Source organism: Macaca thibetana, chromosome 19 (genome assembly GCF_024542745.1).
Source record: "Macaca thibetana thibetana isolate TM-01 chromosome 19, ASM2454274v1, whole genome shotgun sequence".
Taxonomy (NCBI): domain Eukaryota; kingdom Metazoa; phylum Chordata; class Mammalia; order Primates; family Cercopithecidae; genus Macaca; species Macaca thibetana.
The window spans coordinates 13,136,086-13,156,831 of record NC_065596.1 but is presented as its reverse complement, the minus strand read 5'-3'; the positions used below and the strand labels follow the sequence as shown (position 1 = coordinate 13,156,831).

The window sequence follows — 20,746 nt, the reverse complement described above, 5'->3', positions numbered from 1 at the left end:
GCAGCAGTGAGACTCCATCTCAGAAATAAAAAGATGCTCCTTTGAGAGGCTATAGAGCCAAGAGCTGACCTTCGGCACCAACTATCAACACACCCCTGGGAGCATGGTGAACACTTGACATGAATTGATTCTCGCCCTCCTACTCCCACCCACAAGATTGGTCTTGCCCCGGCTGGAGTGCAGTGGTGTGGTCACAACTCACCGTAGCCTTGACCCACTGGCCTCAAGCAATCCTCCTGCCTTGGCCCCCCAAAGCTCTAGGATTACAGGCATAAGCCACTGCGCCCAGCCAGATTGACATATTAAAGTCTCACATTATTCCAGTGATACTGTGCCGTCAGGACCCCCAATTTGCAAATGAGGAAACTGAGGCACAGAGAGATTAAATCATGCTCGAAGGCCGAGTCAGTTGGATCGCCTGAGGTCAAGAGTTTGAGACCAGCTTGACCAACATGGTGAAACCCCATCTCTACTAAAAATACAAAAATTAGTCAGTTATGGTGGTGCCTGCCTGTAATCCCAGCTACTCGGGAGGCTGAGGTTGCAGTGAGCCGAGATTGCATCACCGCACTCCAGCCTGGGCGACAGAGCAAGACTCCGTCAAAAAAAAAAAAAAAAAAAAAAAAAAAGAAGATATAGAAATGAATTAAGACATTCCAGCTCAGCCCAAGCAAGGCAGAGATTGGGGCTACCTGCAGCAAAAGGGAATAAAATGAGACTCCAGGCAGAACTTTCAGGGCAGCAGCTTGCATGCAAAGAAGGTGGACATCGCTCTGTCTGTTTGTCCTGCAGGCAGAAGGCCTCCCAGCTGCTCTGGGAGGCACGTCTGGAATGGTGGTTGCCTCTCAAGAGATTCCGAGGCTGAGCCAGGCGGAGCCTCTGGCAGGGGGCCAGAACCTCAGGGTTGGGTGTTTGGGATAGACATAGAACAGGCTGGTGGTGTCCAGAGCTGGCCAGGAACAACACGGGCCGGCGAGAAAACACAGCTGGGTCCGTGCCCTCCAGCCTGTGCCCTCTGGTCTGTTGGTAGGGGCTCTGGCCACCTGACATTCGAGGCTGGGATGAGAACTTGGGCCCTACCTTCGAGCTCTGCGACAGATTCAAGCTGTCCTGGGTTTATTTATTTTTACTTTTTTTCTTTTTCTGTTTTTTGAGATGGAGTCTCACTGTCATCCAGGCTGGAGTGCAGTGGCGCGATGTTGGCTCACTGCAACCTCCGCCTCCTAGGTTCAAGCAATTCTCCTCCCTTAACCTCCCGAGTAGCTAGGACTACAGGCGTGTGCCACCATGCCCGGCTTATTTTTGTATTTTTGGTAGTGACGGGGTTTCACTATATTGGCCAGGCTGGTCTTGAACCCCTGAGCTCAGGTGATCCACCCACCTCAGCCTCCCAAAGTGCTAGGATAATAGGCTTGATGTCCTGGGTTTAGATACTGGCTCAGTTGAGCCACTTCCTGGCTGTGTCACACAGGACAAATGAATCTCCTCAAGCCTCAGTTTCCCCAGGTATAAACAGGGTTGACCAGAACATTATCAGCAGCAGCAGCAACCAGTACTTAACCATGTGCATTAATTCATAAATTCTCCACCTCTCTAAGACGGAGAGCATTATCATGCCACTTCACAGATAGGGATGTTTAGGGCTAGAGAGGTGACGTTGCTTACCCAGTATCACACCGCATGAGTTTGAACCCATCTGGCAGAGCCTCCCTGACCATGTTTCAAGAAGAACAGCTGTCATTATCATTATTATTATTTTTGAGACACAGTTTCACTCTGTTGCCCACACTGGAGTGCAGTGGCATGATCTCAGCTCACTGCAACCTCCGGCTCCCAGGTTCAAGCATTTCTTGTGCTTCAGTCTCCGAAGTAGCTGGGATTACAGGCACCCGCCAACACGCCTGGCTAATTTTTGTATTTTTAGTAGAGACAGGGTTTCACTATGTTGGCCAGGGTGGTCTTGAACTCCTGGCCTCAAGTGATCTGCCTGCCTCTGCCTCCCAAAGTGCTGGGATTACAGGCATGAGCCACCGTGCCTGGCCAGCTGTCATTATTATTATTATTTTGAGATACAGTTGCACTCTGTTGCCCAGGCTGGAGTGCAGTGGTGTGATCTTGGCTCACTGCAACCTCCGCCTCCCAGGTTCAAGCGATTCTCCTGCCTCAGCCTCTGGAGTAGCAGGGACTACAGGTGTGTGCCACCACGCCTGGCTGATTTTTGTTATTTTTAGTAGAGACAGGGTTTTACTGTGTTGGCCAGGCTGGTCTTGAACTCCTGGCCTCAAGCCATCCGCCTGCCTCGGCCTCCCAAAGTGTGGGATTACAGGCATGAGCCACCGTGCCCGGCCCAGCTGTCATTATTATGAATCATTTGGGTGGCTTCTCCCAGGGACCTCAGGACAACCCAGCAGCTGACATTCTGCACAGCCGGCATCCCCTTTCCTGGCATCAGGACTCAGTACTTCCTCTGGGAAGCACCCCCTTCCTTCCTCAAAGGCCACAGGGCTTGGGTGGGGCTCCCCTACCCCCAGTGTCCATGGCTTGGCAGACAGGGACATCGCACTGTGATTGGCTCAGCAATGGGCACATGACCCAGGCCAGCCAATGAGGGCCCCCTCTGGGATTTTTACTGGTGCTCTTTGGACTAAGGAGCTCCCTCTCCACTAAACGGAACAGACAGATGCCTGGAGCAGTGAGGTCATTCCCTTGCCTGCCTGAAAGAGAAGCTCCCAGGGTAAACAAAAAATGAAAGGCATCAAGTTAGATTCCTGATGATACCTGAGCACTGAGGCCAGCGTGGTGGCTCATGCTTGTAATCCCTGCACTCTGGGAGGCCAAGACAGGAGGATCGCTTGAGCCCAGAAGTTTGAGACCAGCCTGGGCAATATAATGAGGCTTTGTCTCTACAAAAAATTAAAAAAAATTGGCCGGGCGTGGTGGCTCAAGCCTGTAATCCCAGCACTTTGGGAGGCCGAGGCGGGTGGATCACGAGGTCAGGAGATCGAGACTATCCTGGCTAACATGGTGAAACCCCGTCTCTACTAAAAATACAAAAAACTAGCCGGGCGTGGTGGCGGGCGCCTGGAGTCTCAGCTACTTGGGAGGCTGAGGCGGGAGAATGGCGTGAACCCGGGAGGCGGAGCTTGCAGTGAGCCGAGATCACGCCACTGCACTCCAGCCTGGGAGACACAGCGAGACTCCGTCTCAAAAAAAAAAAAAAAAAAAAAAATTAACACGGCACTCGTTAATTTTCTTCCACCAGACACATCACTCCAACTCTTAGAGAGTCTCTGTCTTGTCATCCACAAAAGGAGAATTGTGCAGCCAACCTCAGGGCTGTAGCAACCATGCAGAGAAATTAGGTGACTGCCACTTTGTCAGTATCCAGAAAGCGGGAGGTATTTGGGGGAAAGTTCCCCAAGGCTGTTGGTTTACCAGGCAGAAATCCTCCCTGTTTATTCAGTAAGTGGCAGGAATCAATCTTGGACCAGTTTAAGCAGTGAAAAGGAAATGTGTTGTTATGTAACTGATGACAGCTTCAGGCATGGCTGGATCCAGGTGCACAAATATCTTGCTGTTATTGTTAAGAGATAGAGTCTCGCTCTGTTGCCCAAGCCGGAGTGCAGTGGTGCAATCACGGCTCATTGCAGCCATGACTCCTAGGCTCAAGTAATCCTCCCGCCTTAGCCTCTCAAGTAGCTGGGTCTACAGGCACTGCAACCTCTGCTTCCCTGGTTCAAGCAATTCTCCTGCCTCAGCCTCCTGAGTAGCTGAGGTTTCAGGTGCGTGCCACCACACCTGGCTAATTTTTGTATTTTTAGTAGAGATGAGGTTACACCACGTTGGCCAGGCTGGTCTTGAACTCCTGACCTCAAGAGGCCTGCCTCAGCCTCCCAAAGTGCTGGGATTACAGGCATGTGCCACAGCACCCCGTCTGGATCCTGGCATTCTGAGGGTCCAGGATGAGCCATGGGAAGAAAGAGGGCCCCCCCACCCCCAGCCATTCTCCCAGCCTGAGACCGCTTACCTGCCGTTCCATCACAGCTGCGCTCTGTGATGCTAATCTTCTTCACCATATGGACGTTGCTGGTAGCCGCAGCAGGCACTGGGCACATCGTCTCCACCACCTCCTGGCTGCGGAACACAGGTGGGCTCTCAGGCCCACCAGGCATTGCCAGGGCCCTCAGCCCGGCCCCATAAGGCTCCAGGCTCTGGGCCCGCTGTGCAGGGGTGCCAGCGGCTGTGCTGGCCACCACCTCCACCTCCCGTGGCCCTTCTACCACCCGGACGGTATCCACGCGAACCGGGCTGTCTGGCGGTGGCCAGGCCTGGGGCTGGGGGTCGGCCTGCCGGGCCTGAGCTGCCTGCAGCTCCTGCAGTGCCTTCTTGAGCTGGGTCTCCAGCACAGCGACCTTGGCAGTGAGAGCAGCCTCCCCATCAGGCATGCCCAAGTCCCGTTCTCGGACCCAGGTGCCCACACTCCGGGTCTCAAGTGCCACTGGGTCCTCTGGGGGATCGGGGAGGTCCAGGCAGAGCTCGCTGCGGCCCCGGCCCGCTGTGGGGTGGCCCAGGAACTTCTGGCTCTTAAGTTGTACTGTGAGCTGCCGCTTTTCCTCCTGGAGCACCGAGAGCTTCACCTGGAGCACGGGGATCAGCTTCACCTGCTCCTCCAGCTGCCGTAGCTTCCGCAGGGCACCCGCCATCTGCTCTCGCACGTGGGCCAGGTGCCCAGCACTGGGAGGCACCGGCGTGGACAGTCCCGAACTCCGTGGCGTCGGGGGTGGCAACCCCACACCCACCAGGGAGGCCGTCGAGCCGGCCGCACTGGGGGTCAGGGAGCCCAGGCCGGCGGGTGTGGCCGCCTGGTCCTCGAGACGGCGACGGGCGTCCAGCAGTGTGCGTTCCACCCGCGGATTGAAGCCACCGCGGGTCTCCAGAGCACCATACTGAGGATAGAAGCCACGGCCGCAGTAGGAATAAGCTGAGTGGCGGCTGTCCCCACTGGCATTGGAGCACAGCGACTCAGTGGACGTCCACCAGGAGCCAGGGCCACGGGGCAGCGAGCTCAGGCGGGGGCGGCGCTGCACCGCCACGCGTCGCAGCGTGTGGCCCTTCTCGATGTCGTCCACGTACTTGAGGAAGTCCAGGTCCAGGCGATAGCCATAGGGGGTCTCCACAGAGTAGGGTGGGTCGGGGTCCTTGGCAGGGAAGGCAGGTGGGGAGGCCGGGCCAGGGGTCCCTGGGGGTGGGAGAAACACCAGGACCTTTGAATCCTCTTGTCCCCATACTCAGGGTGAAGACTGATGCCTGGGGAGAGTTGGGGTTTATTTGCCCAAGAGATGGGAGCCCACCTGGTACTCAACCGCGTCTGCTCTCAGACCCTCCCAGCGCAGGGCTGTGCCTCCCCATCAGACACCCGGGGCAGGACTCTGCCTCCTCCCTCAGACCTCTAATCGTTGGGCTGCGTCCCACCCTCAAAGTCCCCAGGGCAGAGTCCCCGGCCCCTCAGGCCTCCAGAACTGAAGCTCCCCAGGGCAGGGCCCTCTTCCCTGAGTCCCCTGACCTGGGAAGGGGGCAGGCACGTGCAGGACCTGGGCCATCTTCTTGTCTACAGATGCTCCTTGGAAGTCACTTGAGGGACTGCGAGTCAGACTGCCTGCAGCACTGACTGAGGCTTACCTGGGGAAAGGGAACCATGGCACCGGGAGTTAGGAGTCTGTAAGGGGAGGGAAGGAGATGGGGCCAGTCCCCTCCACTTCTGGCTCACCCAACCCCCCACCCAGGTCTGGGACCCACTCATAGACGCACACCCGGCCCGGCTGCGGAAGGGCTCCCCCCGCACCGCAGGTCTGGAACAAAGAAACCAAACCTCACTGCCTGCATGAACATCTGTCCAGCCCCTGGACAGGCTCCAGCTGTTCCCACAGCCCGGCCTCCACATAGCTCTGGGGCTGGGGGGCCCCAAGCCCAACAGGCCCCACCCTTCCTGCATCCCCTCCCCTCAGCCCAGGCCTGGAGCTGGCCACAGGGAAGGATGGGGGTTGAGGCGCTAAGGGGTTGGGGAAGACGGGAACCTCATCTTCCTGCAAGGATCTGAGGAGACCGAGATGGAGGGGAACAAAGAGAAGCAAAGCATGGCGAAGGGGACACCCAGTGACCCCAAAGCTGACAGCTGGGTCAGGCCTGGACTAGGTAGGGGGGAAGGGGTAGGGAAAGTTGGGGAGGCAGCTAGGAGTGAAGCCTTTCCCCTTTATGGAAACAATTTTCTCTAAAAATAAACAGTTTCACTGCTGGGCTACACAGAACTTCCTGCCTGCCTAGGATGCGTCCGGGCTTAGGGGCGCAGTAGGGATAAAGGGCCGGGTGGAGGCCCAGGAAGTCCTGGGGGTGGAGGGGAGGAAGTAAGACGGGGCGCCTGGAGGCTGCAAAAGGGAGGGACAATCAGAGCCTCTCACTAAACCCCCCTCAGCCCTGGAGGCTGGCCAGGGCTCTTTTGTCCCCAGTATAACCCGTCTGAACTTGGCCGGTCCTTTCTGTTATCTGACCTCCAGCCATCATGCTGCAGAGGCCCCAGCCCATCCCGCCATCAGTGAATCCTTTCTGGCCTTTGAGTGCGGGGGCAGCAGGTACCTTGGGAGGATGGGCCAGGTAGGGCACCTGCTGGGCATGAAGGCAGGGCTGGGGCTCCGGGGCACCTGAGCTTGTCCTTGTTCTCCTGTCCTGTCTTGCTTTGTCTCTCTCCAGGTCTCTCTGTGTCTCTCCACGTCTCTGTCTCTCTGTGTCTCTCTCCACGTCTCTGTCTCTCTGTGTCTCTCTCCACGTCTCTGTCCTTCTACGTCTCTCTCCGTGTCTTTCTCTCTGTCTTTCCACGTTTCTGTCTTCGCTTCTCTGTCTTTCAACACCTGGAACACATGGTCACCAATTGCAGGAAATTTGGTTTTCCATTTGCCTGGAGACTCGCCCCTGAGCAACAGGAAGTTGATTGAAAATATTTTCTGGCCACCAAAGAGAGATGGAGATACAGGGAGCAAGTGGGATTAGAGCAGGATTGGAATAGTCAGGGGGAGAGGGGGTCAGGGGAGTGAGGGTGCTGCCAGGCAAATAGTATAGTAACAGTAATAATAACACCAACTCTTTTTTTTTTTTTTCTTCCTGAGACGGAGTTTTGCTCTTGTTGCCCAGGCTGGAGTGCAATGGCATGATATTGGCTCACCACAACCTCCAGCTCCCAGGTTCAAGCAATTCTCCTGCCTCAGCCTCCTGAGTAGCTGGGATTACAGGCATGTGCCACCATATCTGGCTAATTTTGTATTTTTGGTAGAGATGGGGTTTCTCCATGTTGGTCAGGCTGGTCTCGAACTCCTGACCTCAGATGATCCACCCACCTCAGCCTCCCAAAGTGCTGGGATTACAGGCATGAGCTACCGCACCCAGCCTAACATCAACTCTTTTTAATTGTCGTGACAATTCCATGAGATGGGCAGTTATCCCGTTTCACAGACAGGGGATGCAGAGGGCACAGAAAGGTACAGTGGCTTGCCTAGGATCCTTGGGGCCACGGGGAAGTAGCTGGGCCTGAACGTGAACCTAAGGCTGGTGGATCCCGCCAATGCCCACCAAGTCACCACCCCCAGACTCCACACCAGATATCTCTACCCGTTTCCCAGATATGAAGACTGAGGTCTGAGGGTCCTCAGTCATCTGACCGCCCTCGATCAGGACCAGCGACTCCCGAGTAAGGGGAAGAGAAAGGAGATGAGGGGGTGTGGTGGGGGAGATGGATGTCTGCGGCTGAAACCCTTCTCTCGCTATGGGACCCCTGGGGAGTGGGGAAGGGGCGACAGGATAAGACACACATGGAGAGACTGGAGCCTACAAGAGGGGACAGGTAGGGAGTTCAGGGAAGGGGCGCGGGTCTCCCCAACCCACCACCCAAGACCGGCCTGCACATCTTGGAGGTGGCGGGGGCGCGGGGGGTCTTTCCGCCCTAAACTCGGGGGGTTGGGGGGCGGCGAGAAGGACCCCGCCCCGTGCAGGGAGGGGGCGGGGCCTGTGGATCCCCGGCTAATGGCAAACAGCTGCCGCTCCCCACGCCGGCCCAGCCGCCAAGCCCAGGCCCAGCCCGGCCGGACGCCCGGCCGCCTTCCCGCCGCCTGGGGCATGGCCGCGGAGGAGGGTGAGGGGGGACAGTGCGGGGAGGGGGCAGAGCCGGGCGGGGAGCAGAGGCAGAAAGGGGGACACAGACAGGGGAGAGGGGGCAGAGGGGAGCCAGGACAGGGGAGACGGGCAGGGCACGAGGAATCGATGGGGGTACTGGGAGGAATCGATGAGGGTATGGGGTCATAGACGGGGAGGGAGCAGGGACGCGGGGGCAGAGACAGTACAAGTCTGGAAAGTTTGGGCATAGAAGGTGGAGTTGGAGGCAGCGGCTCGTTGAGACCAGCGAAGTCGTGTCCCGGGGTTGGAGGCGGGGGGTAGGGTAATAGGTGGGGGGACGGTGCACACTCGATCCCCGAACCGGACTTGAACCCCTACCCAGCCCCGGGTCCCACTCGCCTTGCGCGCTCCGGCCGCTGCCTTCCCTGCGTCCCGCCGCCCGAGAGTCCTCGCGCGCGCCGCCGCCTGGGCGCCCGGCCCTCGGAGGTGGCTCCGCCCGCACTACGCCCCCTCCTGCTGGCCCCGCCCCTCCAGTCGGCCCCGCCCCCTCCCGCCGCCAGGGCGCCCAGGCCGCGGTGGGGGGGTGGGGATGCAGAGACGCTAGTTGGAGACTGGATCTCACCTGGACAGCAGGTGTGTGTGTGCGCGCCGGGCTGTCCGGCCTCGTCCTTCCTCCCTCCTTAAGTCCCCAAAGCAGGGTCCCCCCCCGCCGGCCTCCCCCCACCGCCGGCTGTCCCTGGGCCGCTGCGGGGGGCGGAACGGCTCGGCGGCAGGAGGGGGTGGAGCTGGCCGGGGCCCAGCTAGGGGAGGGCGCGCGGGGGGGCGCGGCGGCGGGAGGTCACCCCTCCCCCAGGCGGCCCAGGGCTGGACGCGGCCCAGCGCAAGCCTGGCACACGGTGGCGTGACCGCCGCGCGAGAGGGGAGGCTGCACAGGCCTGGGCGCCGGAGCCAGCCAGACCTGGACTCCCATCCCAGACCCACCAAACTTGCTGCTCTGTGCCTCAGTTTGCCCATCTGTAAAATGGAGATGATCATGTTAGCTACCTGATAGGAGTGTTGAGAAGATTCACTAACCATTGGGAAGGGGCCTAACCATTAGGAAGGAGGTCCCTCGGGTTAAAAAGTCTCATAAATGGAGTGTCCTACTTTTGCAGAGATCTTTCTAGGAGCCCTTTAGTACACAGCCAGCCACTTAGCAAGGGCTTAATAAATATTATTAGGCCGGTGAGGTGGCTCACACCTGTAATCTCAGCACTTAGGGAGGCCGAGGCAGGAGGACTGCTTGAGCTCAGGAGTTCCAGACCAGCCTGGGCAACATAGCAAGACCCTGTCTCTACAAGAAAAATTTTTAAGTGAAAAAAAATTAGGCCAGGCGCAGTGGCTCATGCCTGTAACTGCAGCACTTTGGGAGGGCAAGGTGGGCGGATTATTTGAGCCAAGGAGTTGGAGACCAGCTTTGGCAATGTGACAAGGCCCCATGTCTGCAAAAAACAAAATAAAAAGAAACCACCTGGGGCCGAGAAATGGCTCACACCTGTAATCCCAGCACTTAGGGAGGCTGAGGCGGGTGGATCACCTGAGGTCAGGAGTTCAAGACCAGCCTGGCCAACATGGTGAAACCCCGTCTCTATTAAAAATACAAAAACTATCCGAGCATGGTGGTGCACATATATAATCCCAGCTACTCGGGAGGCTGAGGTAGGAGAATAACTTGAATCTGGGAGGTGGAGGTTGCTGTGAACCGAGATTGCGCCACTGCACTGCAGCCTGGGTGACAAGAGCGAAACTCCATATGAAAAAGAAAAAGAGGCCGGGTGCGGTGGCTCAAGCCTGTAATCCCAGCACTTTGGGAGGCCGAGACGGGCGGATCACGAGGTCAGAAGATCGAGACCATCCTGGTTAACACGGTGAAACCTCGTCTCTACTAAAAAAAATACAAAAAACTAGCCGGGCGTGGTGGCGGGCGCCTGTAGTCCCAGCTACTCGGGAGGCTGAGGCAGGAGAATGGCGTAAACCCGGGAGGCGGAGCTTGCAGTGAGCTGAGATCCGGCCACTGCACTCCAGCCTGGGCGACAGAGCGAGACTCCGTCTCAAAAAAAAAAAAAAAAAAAAAAAAAAAAGAAAAAGAAAAGCCAGGCATAGTGGCATGTGCCTATGATCCCTGCTACTCAGGAGGCTTGAGCCCCGGAGTTTGAGGCTGCAGTGAGCTATGATTGTGACACTGCATTCCAGCCTGGGGGACTGAGAGAGAGCCTGTCTGTTAAAAACAAAGAAACAAGAACCAGGTATTATTATTCCCGGTAGGCATGTGACATTATTTGTGTGTTGCCTTCCCCGCTAGAACGTCAGCTCCACAAGGGCAGGAATTTGTGTCTGTTGTCACCATGATGTCCCTGGCACCCAGTATGTTCTTGGTGTCTCCATTGATGATGCAGGGATGTGTGGATGTGGGGCAGTGGACTGTGAGCATGTCATGAGCATGTGACCCAGCCCCTAGTGACTGCACCACATGGCACAGGTTGCTTATAAAAACCATTTTAAATTAAAAAAGGGAGGAAGCATCAGTGCATACAGATGGGGACACAGGGGCAAAGGGCCCAGCACCGAGTACAATGTGGTCACCCCATAGCCCAGTGGGCACCAGGGGAGACTCCCCTCGCAGCACAGATAGCTGAGGGCCGGGTGCTGGTTCTTCTAGGTGCAGCTTTGGTCCTTGTGGGCTCAGAGGTCTGCCTTTCGAAAACTTGCTCTGTTCAAGGAGTTCCTGGGAAAAGAATGAGGGTGGGTCAGCATGGCCGTGGGGCCCCCAACTCCATAGACCTCCCAGCCCACATCCTCATCCTCTTCCTCTTCATCTTCCTTCCAGGATCCTTCTGGGGTCTCTCCTGTCCCTGATCCTGCTGTGGGATTCTCAGATTCTCTCTTGTAGTCCACCACGGAAGGTATGAATCATCCTCATTTTACAGATGTAGAAACTGAGGCTCAGAAAGATGAATTCATGTATCTGGGAAATGACGGCTCAGAGCCTGCCCTGCCTTTGTACATCTGGATGACTTATTCAGATGCTTATGCCAAGTTGAAGCAGCTCATGCTATAATCCCAGCACTTTAGGAGGGCAAAGCGGGTGGATCACCTGAGGTCAGGAGTTCGAGACCAGCCTGGTCAACATGGTGAAACCCTGTCTCTACTAAAAATACAAAAAATTGGCCGGGCGTGGTGGCTCACGCCTGTAATCCCAGCACTTTGGGAGGCCGAGGCGGGCAGATCACAAGGTCAGGAGATCGAGACCACGGTGAAACCCCGTCTCTACTAAAAATACAAAAAAAAAATTAGCCGGGCATGGTTGTGGGCGCCTGTAGTCCCAGCTACTCGGGAGGCTGAGGCAGGAGAATGGCGTGAACCCGGGAGGCGGAGCTTGCAGTGAGCCGAGATCGCGCCACTGCACTCCAGCCTGGGCGACAGAGCGAGACTCCGTCTCAAACAAAAAAAAAAAAAAAAAAAAATTCCAAAAATTAGCCAGGTGTGGTGGGGGATGCCTGTAATCCCAGCTACTTAAGGAGGCTGAGGCAGGAGAATTGCTTGAATCTGGGAGGTGGAGGTTGCAGTGAGCTAAGATTGTATCACTGCACTCCAGCCTGGGCAACAGAGGGAGACTCTCTCAAAAAAAAAAAACCAGAAACAAAACAAAGTCAAACAAAGTCCAAGCTACCAGGAAACATGTTGCTGTGTACGTGTACAACAGCCCCCATCCTGTATCTGTCCTGGTCTGCCTCTGCATCCCCTCTCTAGTCTCTAGGATGGGGGTACCAGTTCAGGCACCTGAGGCCAGGTGGGGTGGGTGCCAGCAGCTGGGGCAGGCGCTGGGTAAGCAGGGGCTGCAGAGCCTCCCGCAGGCGGCAGTAGTTGCGCTCTAGCTCGCGGTGGTACTCCTTCTGGTCCGGCCCAATCAGGGCCTTATTTTTCCGCAGCGCATCCTCACATCTGAGGGCCAGAGGGTGGGAGATGCTAAGAGACTCGCACACGGGACTGAAAGCAAGACTAGGGGTGGGGGCATCCAGGCCTGCGGAAAGACCCGCAATAGGAGGTCAGGTTGGGAGAGTGGACTTAATGGGAATCGGGCAGATGGGGGAGCCATGCGGAGATCAGGTGGGCAGAGAGCAGGTCTATGCAGGTTAGGCAGGCATGAGCCCCCTCCTGCGGGGTTTTGCGCCTACTTCTTGCAGAAGTCCTTGAAGCAGAGCCGCAGTTTGTTGTGATGCCGGAAGAGCTTGGGGTCTTCTGGGATCTCTGCTAAAAACACTTGGGCCACCTCCAGGGGACCCTGTGGGGTGAGAGGGACTGGTGAGCCAGCCTGCATGGCACCTGGAGTCCCCCGTGCGGCCTGCATCCCCCTTCCACCAGCCGTGCCTGATTCACGGTGGGCCCCACGGAGCCCTGAAGCACCATCTGTAGCATCTTAGCATCTGGTGGGTCCTGCTCGGTGGCAAAGGCCAGCTCCCGTGTTTTCTTCTGCATGTCCTCGATAGCCACCTCCACCGGCGTCAGCACCGTCTATGGGGTGAGGGGAGGGGTGTGCACTCGCTGGGGCCTGAGGAGGTCCTGATCGAAGCCAGTCGGGGGCAGCCCAGACCCCGCTGGGAGCAAGAGGGGTCCAAGAACCCAGGCAATGACCAGAATCTGGGGTCCTTCCTGGGTCTGACTCTGGGGGGGTCCAGCCTTGGGTCTGCTGCGTCTGGTGCCCTGGGGTTTAGTGGCTTCACATCTGGGGTCTCCAGACTTCCTTGGGTCTGGAGGTAGAGGTTTGAGACTGGAAGTTGGAGTTTGGGGTCCCCAACCTGGTTCTGGGGTACATGAGCCAATTTCTGGGTCTAGCGTGTCCACACGTCTCCTCTATGGGTCTGGGATCCCTGGGCGTCTCCTCCCTGGGCCTTCTTAGATTTGGAGTCCCTGTGCCTCCCCTTTGTGAGTCTAGAATCCCTGGGTCCTCCTGGGTCTGGAGGTAGAGGTTTCAGTTTAGAGATTGGAATTCAGGGTCTCTCTATCTTCTCCGCCCAGTTCTGGGGTACCTGGGTCTCTTCCTGGGCCACACCTCTCCTCCCTGGGCCTTCCTAGATCTGGGCTCCCTCTGCCTCTTCTTGCTGGGTCTGGAATCTCTGGGCCACGCTGGGTCTGGGGTCCCTGTATCTTGTCTCCCAGGTCTCCCTGGGTCTGGTCTCCTCCCCTCTCCTCCCTGGGGATCTGGTCTAGGGTCCCTGTGCCACCCTTCTCTGTGTCTGAGATCCATGGGCCATCTTGGGTCTGGGTCCCTGTGTCTTCCCTCCCCTCCCCTCCCCTCCCCTCCCCTCCCAGGGTCTGTTGTCCCCTCACCTCCCCACCCCTCCAGGCCCAGGGTCCTCACCCACCTCCTCCCTGTGGCACACACGGATGCGAGTCTTGATGTAGGGGAAGGCGTGGTCGGTGCTGAGCAGCGTCTTACGCTTGTGTTGCTCGGGCAGCTCCCCATGTGCGCGCCCATCCGGCGTGAAGGGCGTGCAGAACAGGAATGTGCGAAGCCCATAGTTGCGGTCAAAGTAGGTCACCCGGTCCTTGAGCTCGTAGGTATCAAAGTACGGTTCCACATACGTGATCTGGATGTAGGCCTGGGCGCAGGGTCAGGTGTGAGGAGGGTCCCACAGCCCCGGCACGCACAGCCCAGGCCCTGTGCCTGGAGAGAGGGGATCTGGGCATCCCTGGATCTGGGGACTTTGTCACTTCCAGGTCTTCCTATGTCGGGATGTTTGGGAATCCCCTGAGGAACAGGTTTTGGGGTCCCCCAGTGAAATGTGATTTGGGGTTTCCCAGAGAAAGAGGATTTGAGGGTCCTCAGGAAACAGGACTTGGCGTCTCTGTGGATCTAGGATTTTGGGGAAATGGTCAGGGGGCCCACCTTCTGTGCGTCAAGCTTGGACTTGTCCACAGGGTTAGAGTCTTTGATAATCTCAACCACGTCGTCGCCAAATCTCTCCGTGTAGAACTCCTGGAGACACAGGGCTGACTCGGGGCCACCCAGGGACAGCCCCTACTCCAGCCCCAAGGCAGCCCCATGCCCCGTTCCACCCCCCACCACAAGGACATGCCTCCAGCCGGTGTGAGATCTCTGCCAGCTTCGTGATCGATGGCTCCTTGTACACAAACTCCTGCTCATCCAGGTCGCCAAAGCGGGCGCCGTAGAAGCCCACGCGGAAATACGTCCCGAACACGCGCTGGAGCTGTGAAAAAGGGTGTGGTTGTCCGGCAGGCCCCTGCTGGAGGTCTGCCTGCCCCAGAGATAGGGGTCTCGAATATCAGGATGGGAGTGTGAGGACCACGAGAACATCCAGGCGCGGGCACAGGCAGGGGGTCCTGAGAACATCGGGGCATGGATTGCAATATGAAGTTAGGACTGGGGCTGTATTGTTCACAGGTGTGTCCCTAATGCCCATGGGACAGGGTATATAGCAGGTACCCAATAAATGCTTGGATGGCTGAGGAGAAGGATGGCTGCCTCTCACTCTAGGACAGAGGCTCTGACTCCTTTGTTCTAGGGCATTCTCCTTCCCGTGCCCCGATGCCCGCAAGAATGGGTATACAGTAGGTGCCCAATAAGTGCTTGGATGGCTGAGGGAAGGGATGGCTGTCTCTCACTCTAGGACAGAGGCCCTGGTTCCCTTGTTCCATGGCATTCCCCTGCTCTTGTCCCTGGTCCTAAGTTTGGAAGAAGGAACCCCCTCCCTACCACCCCAAAACCACCACCCCATGACTGGAAAGGAAGTGGAATGGCTGGATGTTCACTTACCAAGGCCGATCCGGGGAGGGTGGGGCAGACATGGTGGGGTCAGAGGTGTGGGGGACAGAGAGACAATGTCATGGGAGTGGTCAGAGGTCAGAGTTCCCTCAACCCCCAGGGTCCTGGTTAACACTGCCCCGTGAGAATCATTCCGTGGGGAGAGATCAGAGATGGGAGATGGGTGGGGGCGAAGAGGACCTGCCCTCCCCACCCAGCTCCCACCCGGCCTGCCTGCCTGGGCTCTGGGTTTCTGCCATCTTTGGCCAGAACATTCTCCCCAAACTAGGAGATGCCTAAAAATAGACCTAAGCAGAGAAGAAGCGGGATTGGGGGGGGTGCTGCTGGAGCGGGGGGACACATTAACCAGAAACGAGGAGCAGAGGAGAGCCTGGGGGAGGCTGGAAGCTGGAGACGCAGGGAGAGACAGAGACTAAGAGAGATACCAAGATAGGGAGAGCCATGTGACAGATGGGGAGAGATGAGAAAGACACCATGAGGGAGTCAGCGCCACCCTGCCACCCCCCTGCAGTGACCAAGCTGGCCCTGGCAGAGGGAGGGGTGTCTCTGGAGAGCTCCCAGCTGGGTGAGTCACAAGCTGCCCTCGAGATCTGGGGCGGGGGGGTGGTGCATTTTTAGGGAAGGGAGGGAAGTGATGGGGTGGGTGCCTTGTGGCCACAGCCCCAGCCCCAATGGCCAGCGGCCATGCTCCTCTGGCGCCCCCTGGTGTTCACTGATGGCTGCTGGCCAGTCATCACGGGGGTCCCAGAGGCAGGTGGCTGTCCACTGAGGCTGACTCACCTCCCAGCCGGAACTCTGTCGGGAGAGAAGGGTCAAGGTCAGCAGATCCCTGGGGATGAGGAGTGGGGCTGAGGGTGGGGTCTGGGGAGGGGGTCCTGGGCCCACCTGATGCATGATCTTGGTGAAGGCCTCCTGCAGTTTGCCATGCACCGCGGCCAACTTCTTGTAGTCACGGTGGGCTTCCAGGATGGGGATGAGGTTCTTGTAGACCTCATTCACCGCCTCGTAGAGTCCACCCTGAGAGTGAGGTGGGGTCAGGATTCCCCAAACTGTCTTCCCCTCTCCACTGTGCTCCTGTCTACCCATCTCCCTTGTGATCCTCTGTGCTCCATCCTACCCACCCTCCATCACCTCCTCCAGGAAGCCCGCCCTGACCAGCCCCATCCCAGATAGGGATTGAGCCTTTCCACTCAGCTCCCACAGAGGGCTCCATGGTCTTCACCGCTACTTATCTGTTTTGTTTTTTTGAGATAGGGTCTCACTCTATCGCCCAGGCTGGAGTGTAGTGGTACAATCACAGCTCACTGCAGCCTCCAACTCCTGGGCTCAAGAGATCCTCCCACCCTAGCCTCCCACATAGCTAGAACTACAGGCACATGCCACCATGCCCAGCTAATTTTATTTTAGTTTTTGTAGAGTCAGGGTCTCACTATATTGCCCCGGTTGGTCTTGAACTCATGGGCTCAAGTGATCCTCCTGCCTTGGCCTCTCAATTAGCTGGGATTACAGGTGTGAGCCACCACTCCCCCAGCCCTTCACCACTTTTAACAAGAATATTCTATGGCACAGGTACCATGTACATCTGCACTTCACCCATCTGTGTTCCCTCATTGATGGGAGAAGCAGTTTTTTTTTCCCCTATTCCTCAAAGAGGAAAGTGAGTTTCAGAGATATGGAGGCAATCCCCAGGGCCAAGACCCGAACACAAGCCCATCTGGCCCTGTGCCGGTGACCTCCATGCCCAACTGCCTCCTGGCGTGTGGTAATATGCCCCTCACCCCCAGCGGGTGCTGGCATCAAGCCTGGCTCAAAACAGGCACCCTGTGAGGTTTGCTGACTGTCAGAAGGCCTGTGTCCACCCCCTGGTTTCTTCCCCTGAGGCCTTTGTGTGTGTGTGTGTTTTTTTAATCTTTTTTTATTATTATTATTTTAATCTTTTTTAAATTATTATACTGGTTCTGACATGTGTGAGCCACCACATTCGGCCCTTCCTCTGAGGACTTCATCTCCAAGAATCCAGCAAAGTGACATTAATGAAGTTCTAGGGTACATGTGCAGAACGTGCAGGTTTGTTACGTAGGTATACACGTGCCACGGTGGTTTGCTGCACCCATCAGCCCGTCACCTACACTAAGTATTTCTTCTAATGCTATCCCTCCGCTAACCCCCACCCGTGTTTGTTTTTTTGTTTTGTTTTGTTTTTAGATGGAGTCTTGGTTTGTTGCCCAGGCTGGAGTGCAGCGGTATGATCTCAGCTCGCTGCAACCTCTGCCTCCTGGGTTCAAGCAATTCTCCTGCCTCATCCTACCTAGTCACTGGAACTACAGGCGCCTGCTACCATGCCTGGCTCATTTTTATTTTTTTGAGACAAGAGTCTTGCTCTGTCACCCAGGCTGTAGTGCAATGGCGTGATGTTGGCTCACTGCAACCTCTGTCTCCCGGGTTTAAGCGATTCTTCTGCCTTAGCCTCCTGAGTAACTAGGACTACAAGTGCCCGCCACCATGCCCGGCTAATACTTGTATTTTTAGTAGAGACGAGGTTTCACTATGTTGGCCAGGCTGGTCTCAAACTCCTGACCTCGTGATCTGCCCACCTTGGCCTCCCAAAGTGCTGGGATAACAGGCATGAGCCACTGAGCCCATGCCCAGCTAATTTTTTTGTATTTTTTTTTTTTTTTTGTAGAGATGGGGTTTCTCCATGTTGCCCAAGCTGGTCTTGAACTCCCGACCTCAAGTGATCTGCCCTCCTTGGCCTCCCAAAGTGCTGGGATCACAAGCGTGAGCCACCGCATTCGGCCCTTCCTCTGAGGACTTTGACTCCAAGAATCCAGCAGAGTGACAATAATGAAAACAATGTTGGCCGGACGCAGTGGCTCACGCCTGTAATCCCAGCACTTTGGGAGGCTGAGGCAGGCAGACCACGAGGTCAGGAGATCGAGACCATCCTGGCTAACACGGTGAAACCCCATCTCTAATAAAAATACAAAAAATTAGCCAGGCGTGGCGGCGGGCACCTGTAGTCCCAGCTACTCAGGAGGCTGAGGCAGGAGAATGGCGTGAACCCGGGAGGCAGAGTTTGCAGTGAGCCGAGATAGTGCCACTGCACTGCAGCCTGAGCGACACAGCGAGACTCTGTCTCAAAAAAAAAAAAAAAAGAAAAGAAAACAATGTCACTAGTGTCACTAGAGGGCCAGCACCACAGAAGAAATCTTACTGGAACACCTGACTTCAAATGTGACCTTGAATCTCGCTGAGCTCTCAGATGTAAATGCCAGTTCCCCAAAATGTGAGGAACTGAGAAACAGGTAAAGTGACATCACATGGACACAGCCAGCCCCACACAAACCAGAAAAACACACGGAGCAAAGGCCCCAGGGCTCCTGCAAGTCAAATGTAGAAGCTACCACCTGCCCTCATACAAACAAGCAAACTAGAGAAGAAAACCCCTTTTCAACAGTGGAAAATCAGTTGCCAGGCATGCTGGCTCATGCCTGTAATCCCAGTACTTTGGGAGGCCGAGGCGAGAGGGTTGCATGAGTCCCGGAGTTCAAGCCCAGCCTGGGCAACATAGCAAGACCCCATCTCTTTAAAAAAAAAAAAAATTGGCAGGCACGGTGGCTCAAGCCTGTAATCCCAGCACTTTGGGAGGCCGAGACGGGCGGATCATGAGGTCAGGAGATCGAGACCATCCTGGCTAACCTGGTGAAACCCCGTCTCTACAAAAAATACACAAAACTAGCCAGGCGAGGTCGCGGGCGCCTGTAGTCCCAGCTACTCGGGAGGCTGAGGCAGGAGAATGGCATAAACCCGGGAGGCGGAGCTTGCAGTAAGCTGAGATCTGGCCACTGCACTCCAGCCTGGGCGACAGAGTGAGACTCTGTCTCACAAAAAAAAAAAAAAAAAAGAAAAAAAATTAACAAAGAAAAAAAAATTAGCTGGGTGTGGTGGTGCGCACTTATAGTCCCAGCTACTTGGGAGGCTGAGGTGGGAGGATCACCTGAGCCCAGGACATTGAGGCTGCAGTGAGCCAGGCTGCACACTGCAACCTGGGTGAGAGAGTAAGACCCTGTCTCAAAAAAAAAAAGAAAAAAAAAAGAAAAAGAGACTTAGGATACAGATCAGCCACAGCCATTGTGGGCCCTTATTGGATTCTGATTCAAACCAAGTAACCCCAAAAAAGATACATCAGGCCGGGCGCGGTGGCTCAAGCCTATAATCCCAGCACTTTGGGAGGCCGAGGCGGGCGGATCACAAGGTCAGGAGATCGAGACCACGGTGAAACCCCGTCTCTACTAAAAATACAAAAAATTAGCCGGGCGCGGTTGTGGGCGCCTGTAGTCCCAGCTACTCGGGAGGCTGAGGCAGGAGAATGGCGTGAACCCGGGAGGCGGAGCTTGCAGTGAGCCGAGATCGCGCCACTGCACTCCAGCCTGGGCGACAGAGCGAGACTCCGTCTCAAAAAAAAAAAAAAAAAAAAAAAAAAAAAAAAAAAAAAAAAAGATACATCAGAGATGATCTGGGACATCTAAATATAGAGTGCAATGAAATGACATCAATGACATTAAAGGATGACCATTAACTTGGCCACGTGGGATACGAGTTTTGTAAAAGGGTCTTTATCAGGAAGGGTTGCACAGCGGGTACTTGTGGGAGTGGTGGGAAAATACCTGGGATTTGCTTTTTTTTTTTTTGGAGACAGAGCCTTGCTCTGTCCCTCAGGCTGGAGTGCAGTGGCATGATCTCAGCTCACTGCAACCTCCGCCTCCTGGGTTCAAGTGAGTCTCATGCCTCAGCCTCCCAAGTAGCTGGGATTACAGATGCCTGCCACCACGCCCGGCTAATTTTTGTATTTTTAGTAGACATGGGGTTTCCCCATGTTGGCCAGGCTGGTCTTGAACTCCTGACCTCAGGTGATTCACCCGCCTCGGCCTCCCAAAGTGCTGGGATTACAGGAGTCAGCCACTGCGCCCAGTCTGGGATTTGCTTTAAGCTGGAGCTTCTCCAACTTGAAGATGCATGTGAATATCCTGTCTTTATTTTATTTATTTTTTGAGACATGTCGGTTTCACTCTGTCACGTAGATTGGAGTACAGCGGCACGATTATAACTCATTGCAGCTCCAACCTCCTGGGCTCCAGTGATCCTTCCGCTTCAAGCTTCCTGAGTAGCTGGGACTACAGGTGCGTGCCACCACACCCAGCTAGTTTCTTGTATGTAGAGACAGGGTTTTGCCGTGTTGCCCAGGCTGGTCTCAAACTCCTGGCCTCAAGTGAGCCTCCTGCCTCAGCCTCCCAAAGTGCTGGGATTACAGGCGGATTACAGGCGGGAGGCTCCTGCCTCAGCCTCCCAAAGTGCTGGGATTAGGTGGAAGGACTGAGTGAGGCCAGAAGTTTGAGACCAGCCTGAGCAACATAGTAAGACTCCCTCTCTATAAAAAAATTTAAAATTGGCAGGGTGTAGTGGCACACACCTGTAATCCCATGACTTTGGGAGGTTGAGGCAGGCAGATCACTTGAGCTCAGGAGTTCAAGACCAGCCTGGGAAACATGGCAAAACCCCATCTCTACAAAAAAATACAAAAAATTAGTCTAGTGATGTGTGCCTATAGTCCAGTTACTCAGGAGGCCAGGGTGGGAGAATCACCTGAGCCGCCCTGGAGGCCCAGGTTGTAGGGAGCTATGATCACACCACTGCACTCCAGCCTGTGTGACAGAATGGAGGCCTTGTCTCACAAAATATCACAAAGAAAAAATATATATAATAATT

The 20,746-nt window shown here is 55.9% G+C and overlaps 3 protein-coding genes across 12 annotated transcripts in view; all 3 read right to left on the bottom strand.

The window, feature by feature from the left end:
- KANK2 (KN motif and ankyrin repeat domains 2) overlaps window positions 1-8,642 on the bottom strand; it is a 37,833-nt gene extending 29,191 nt beyond the window's left edge. For 2 of the 6 annotated variants that reach the window (XM_050770166.1, XM_050770169.1), the window contains exons 1-4: window positions 8,557-8,639; window positions 6,631-6,902; window positions 5,564-5,679; window positions 4,028-5,239 (exon numbers count right to left, since the gene is read on the bottom strand). In XM_050770166.1, coding sequence (XP_050626123.1) covers window positions 4,028-5,239; window positions 5,564-5,600 — 1,249 coding nt within the window. In that variant the 5' untranslated portion in view covers window positions 5,601-5,679; window positions 6,631-6,902; window positions 8,557-8,639. Of the gene's footprint in view, window positions 1-4,027; window positions 5,240-5,563; window positions 5,680-6,630; window positions 6,903-8,556 lie in introns of those variants that run through there. The other 4 variants (XM_050770167.1, XM_050770170.1, XM_050770171.1 and 1 more) reach the window with 3 other exon arrangements.
- Window positions 6,852-8,530, bottom strand: LOC126942885 (uncharacterized). The gene has a single exon (XM_050771027.1). The coding sequence runs from the start codon at window positions 8,403-8,405 to the stop codon at window positions 7,809-7,811; it is 597 nt and encodes a 198-aa protein (XP_050626984.1). The 5' UTR covers window positions 8,406-8,530; the 3' UTR covers window positions 6,852-7,808.
- Window positions 8,643-10,676: 2,034 nt separating the features above from the next.
- DOCK6 (dedicator of cytokinesis 6) overlaps window positions 10,677-20,746 on the bottom strand; it is a 62,954-nt gene continuing 52,884 nt past the window's right edge. For all 5 annotated transcript variants that reach the window (XM_050769987.1, XM_050769989.1, XM_050769986.1 and 2 more), the window contains 9 exons: window positions 15,866-15,997; window positions 15,761-15,775; window positions 14,274-14,399; window positions 14,084-14,173; window positions 13,560-13,796; window positions 12,565-12,708; window positions 12,372-12,478; window positions 11,977-12,138; window positions 10,677-10,921 (listed from right to left, as the gene is read on the bottom strand). In XM_050769987.1, the coding sequence (XP_050625944.1) occupies window positions 10,879-10,921; window positions 11,977-12,138; window positions 12,372-12,478; window positions 12,565-12,708; window positions 13,560-13,796; window positions 14,084-14,173; window positions 14,274-14,399; window positions 15,761-15,775; window positions 15,866-15,997 (1,056 nt within the window). In that variant the 3' untranslated portion in view covers window positions 10,677-10,878. The remainder of the gene's footprint in view (window positions 10,922-11,976; window positions 12,139-12,371; window positions 12,479-12,564; window positions 12,709-13,559; window positions 13,797-14,083; window positions 14,174-14,273; window positions 14,400-15,760; window positions 15,776-15,865; window positions 15,998-20,746) is intronic.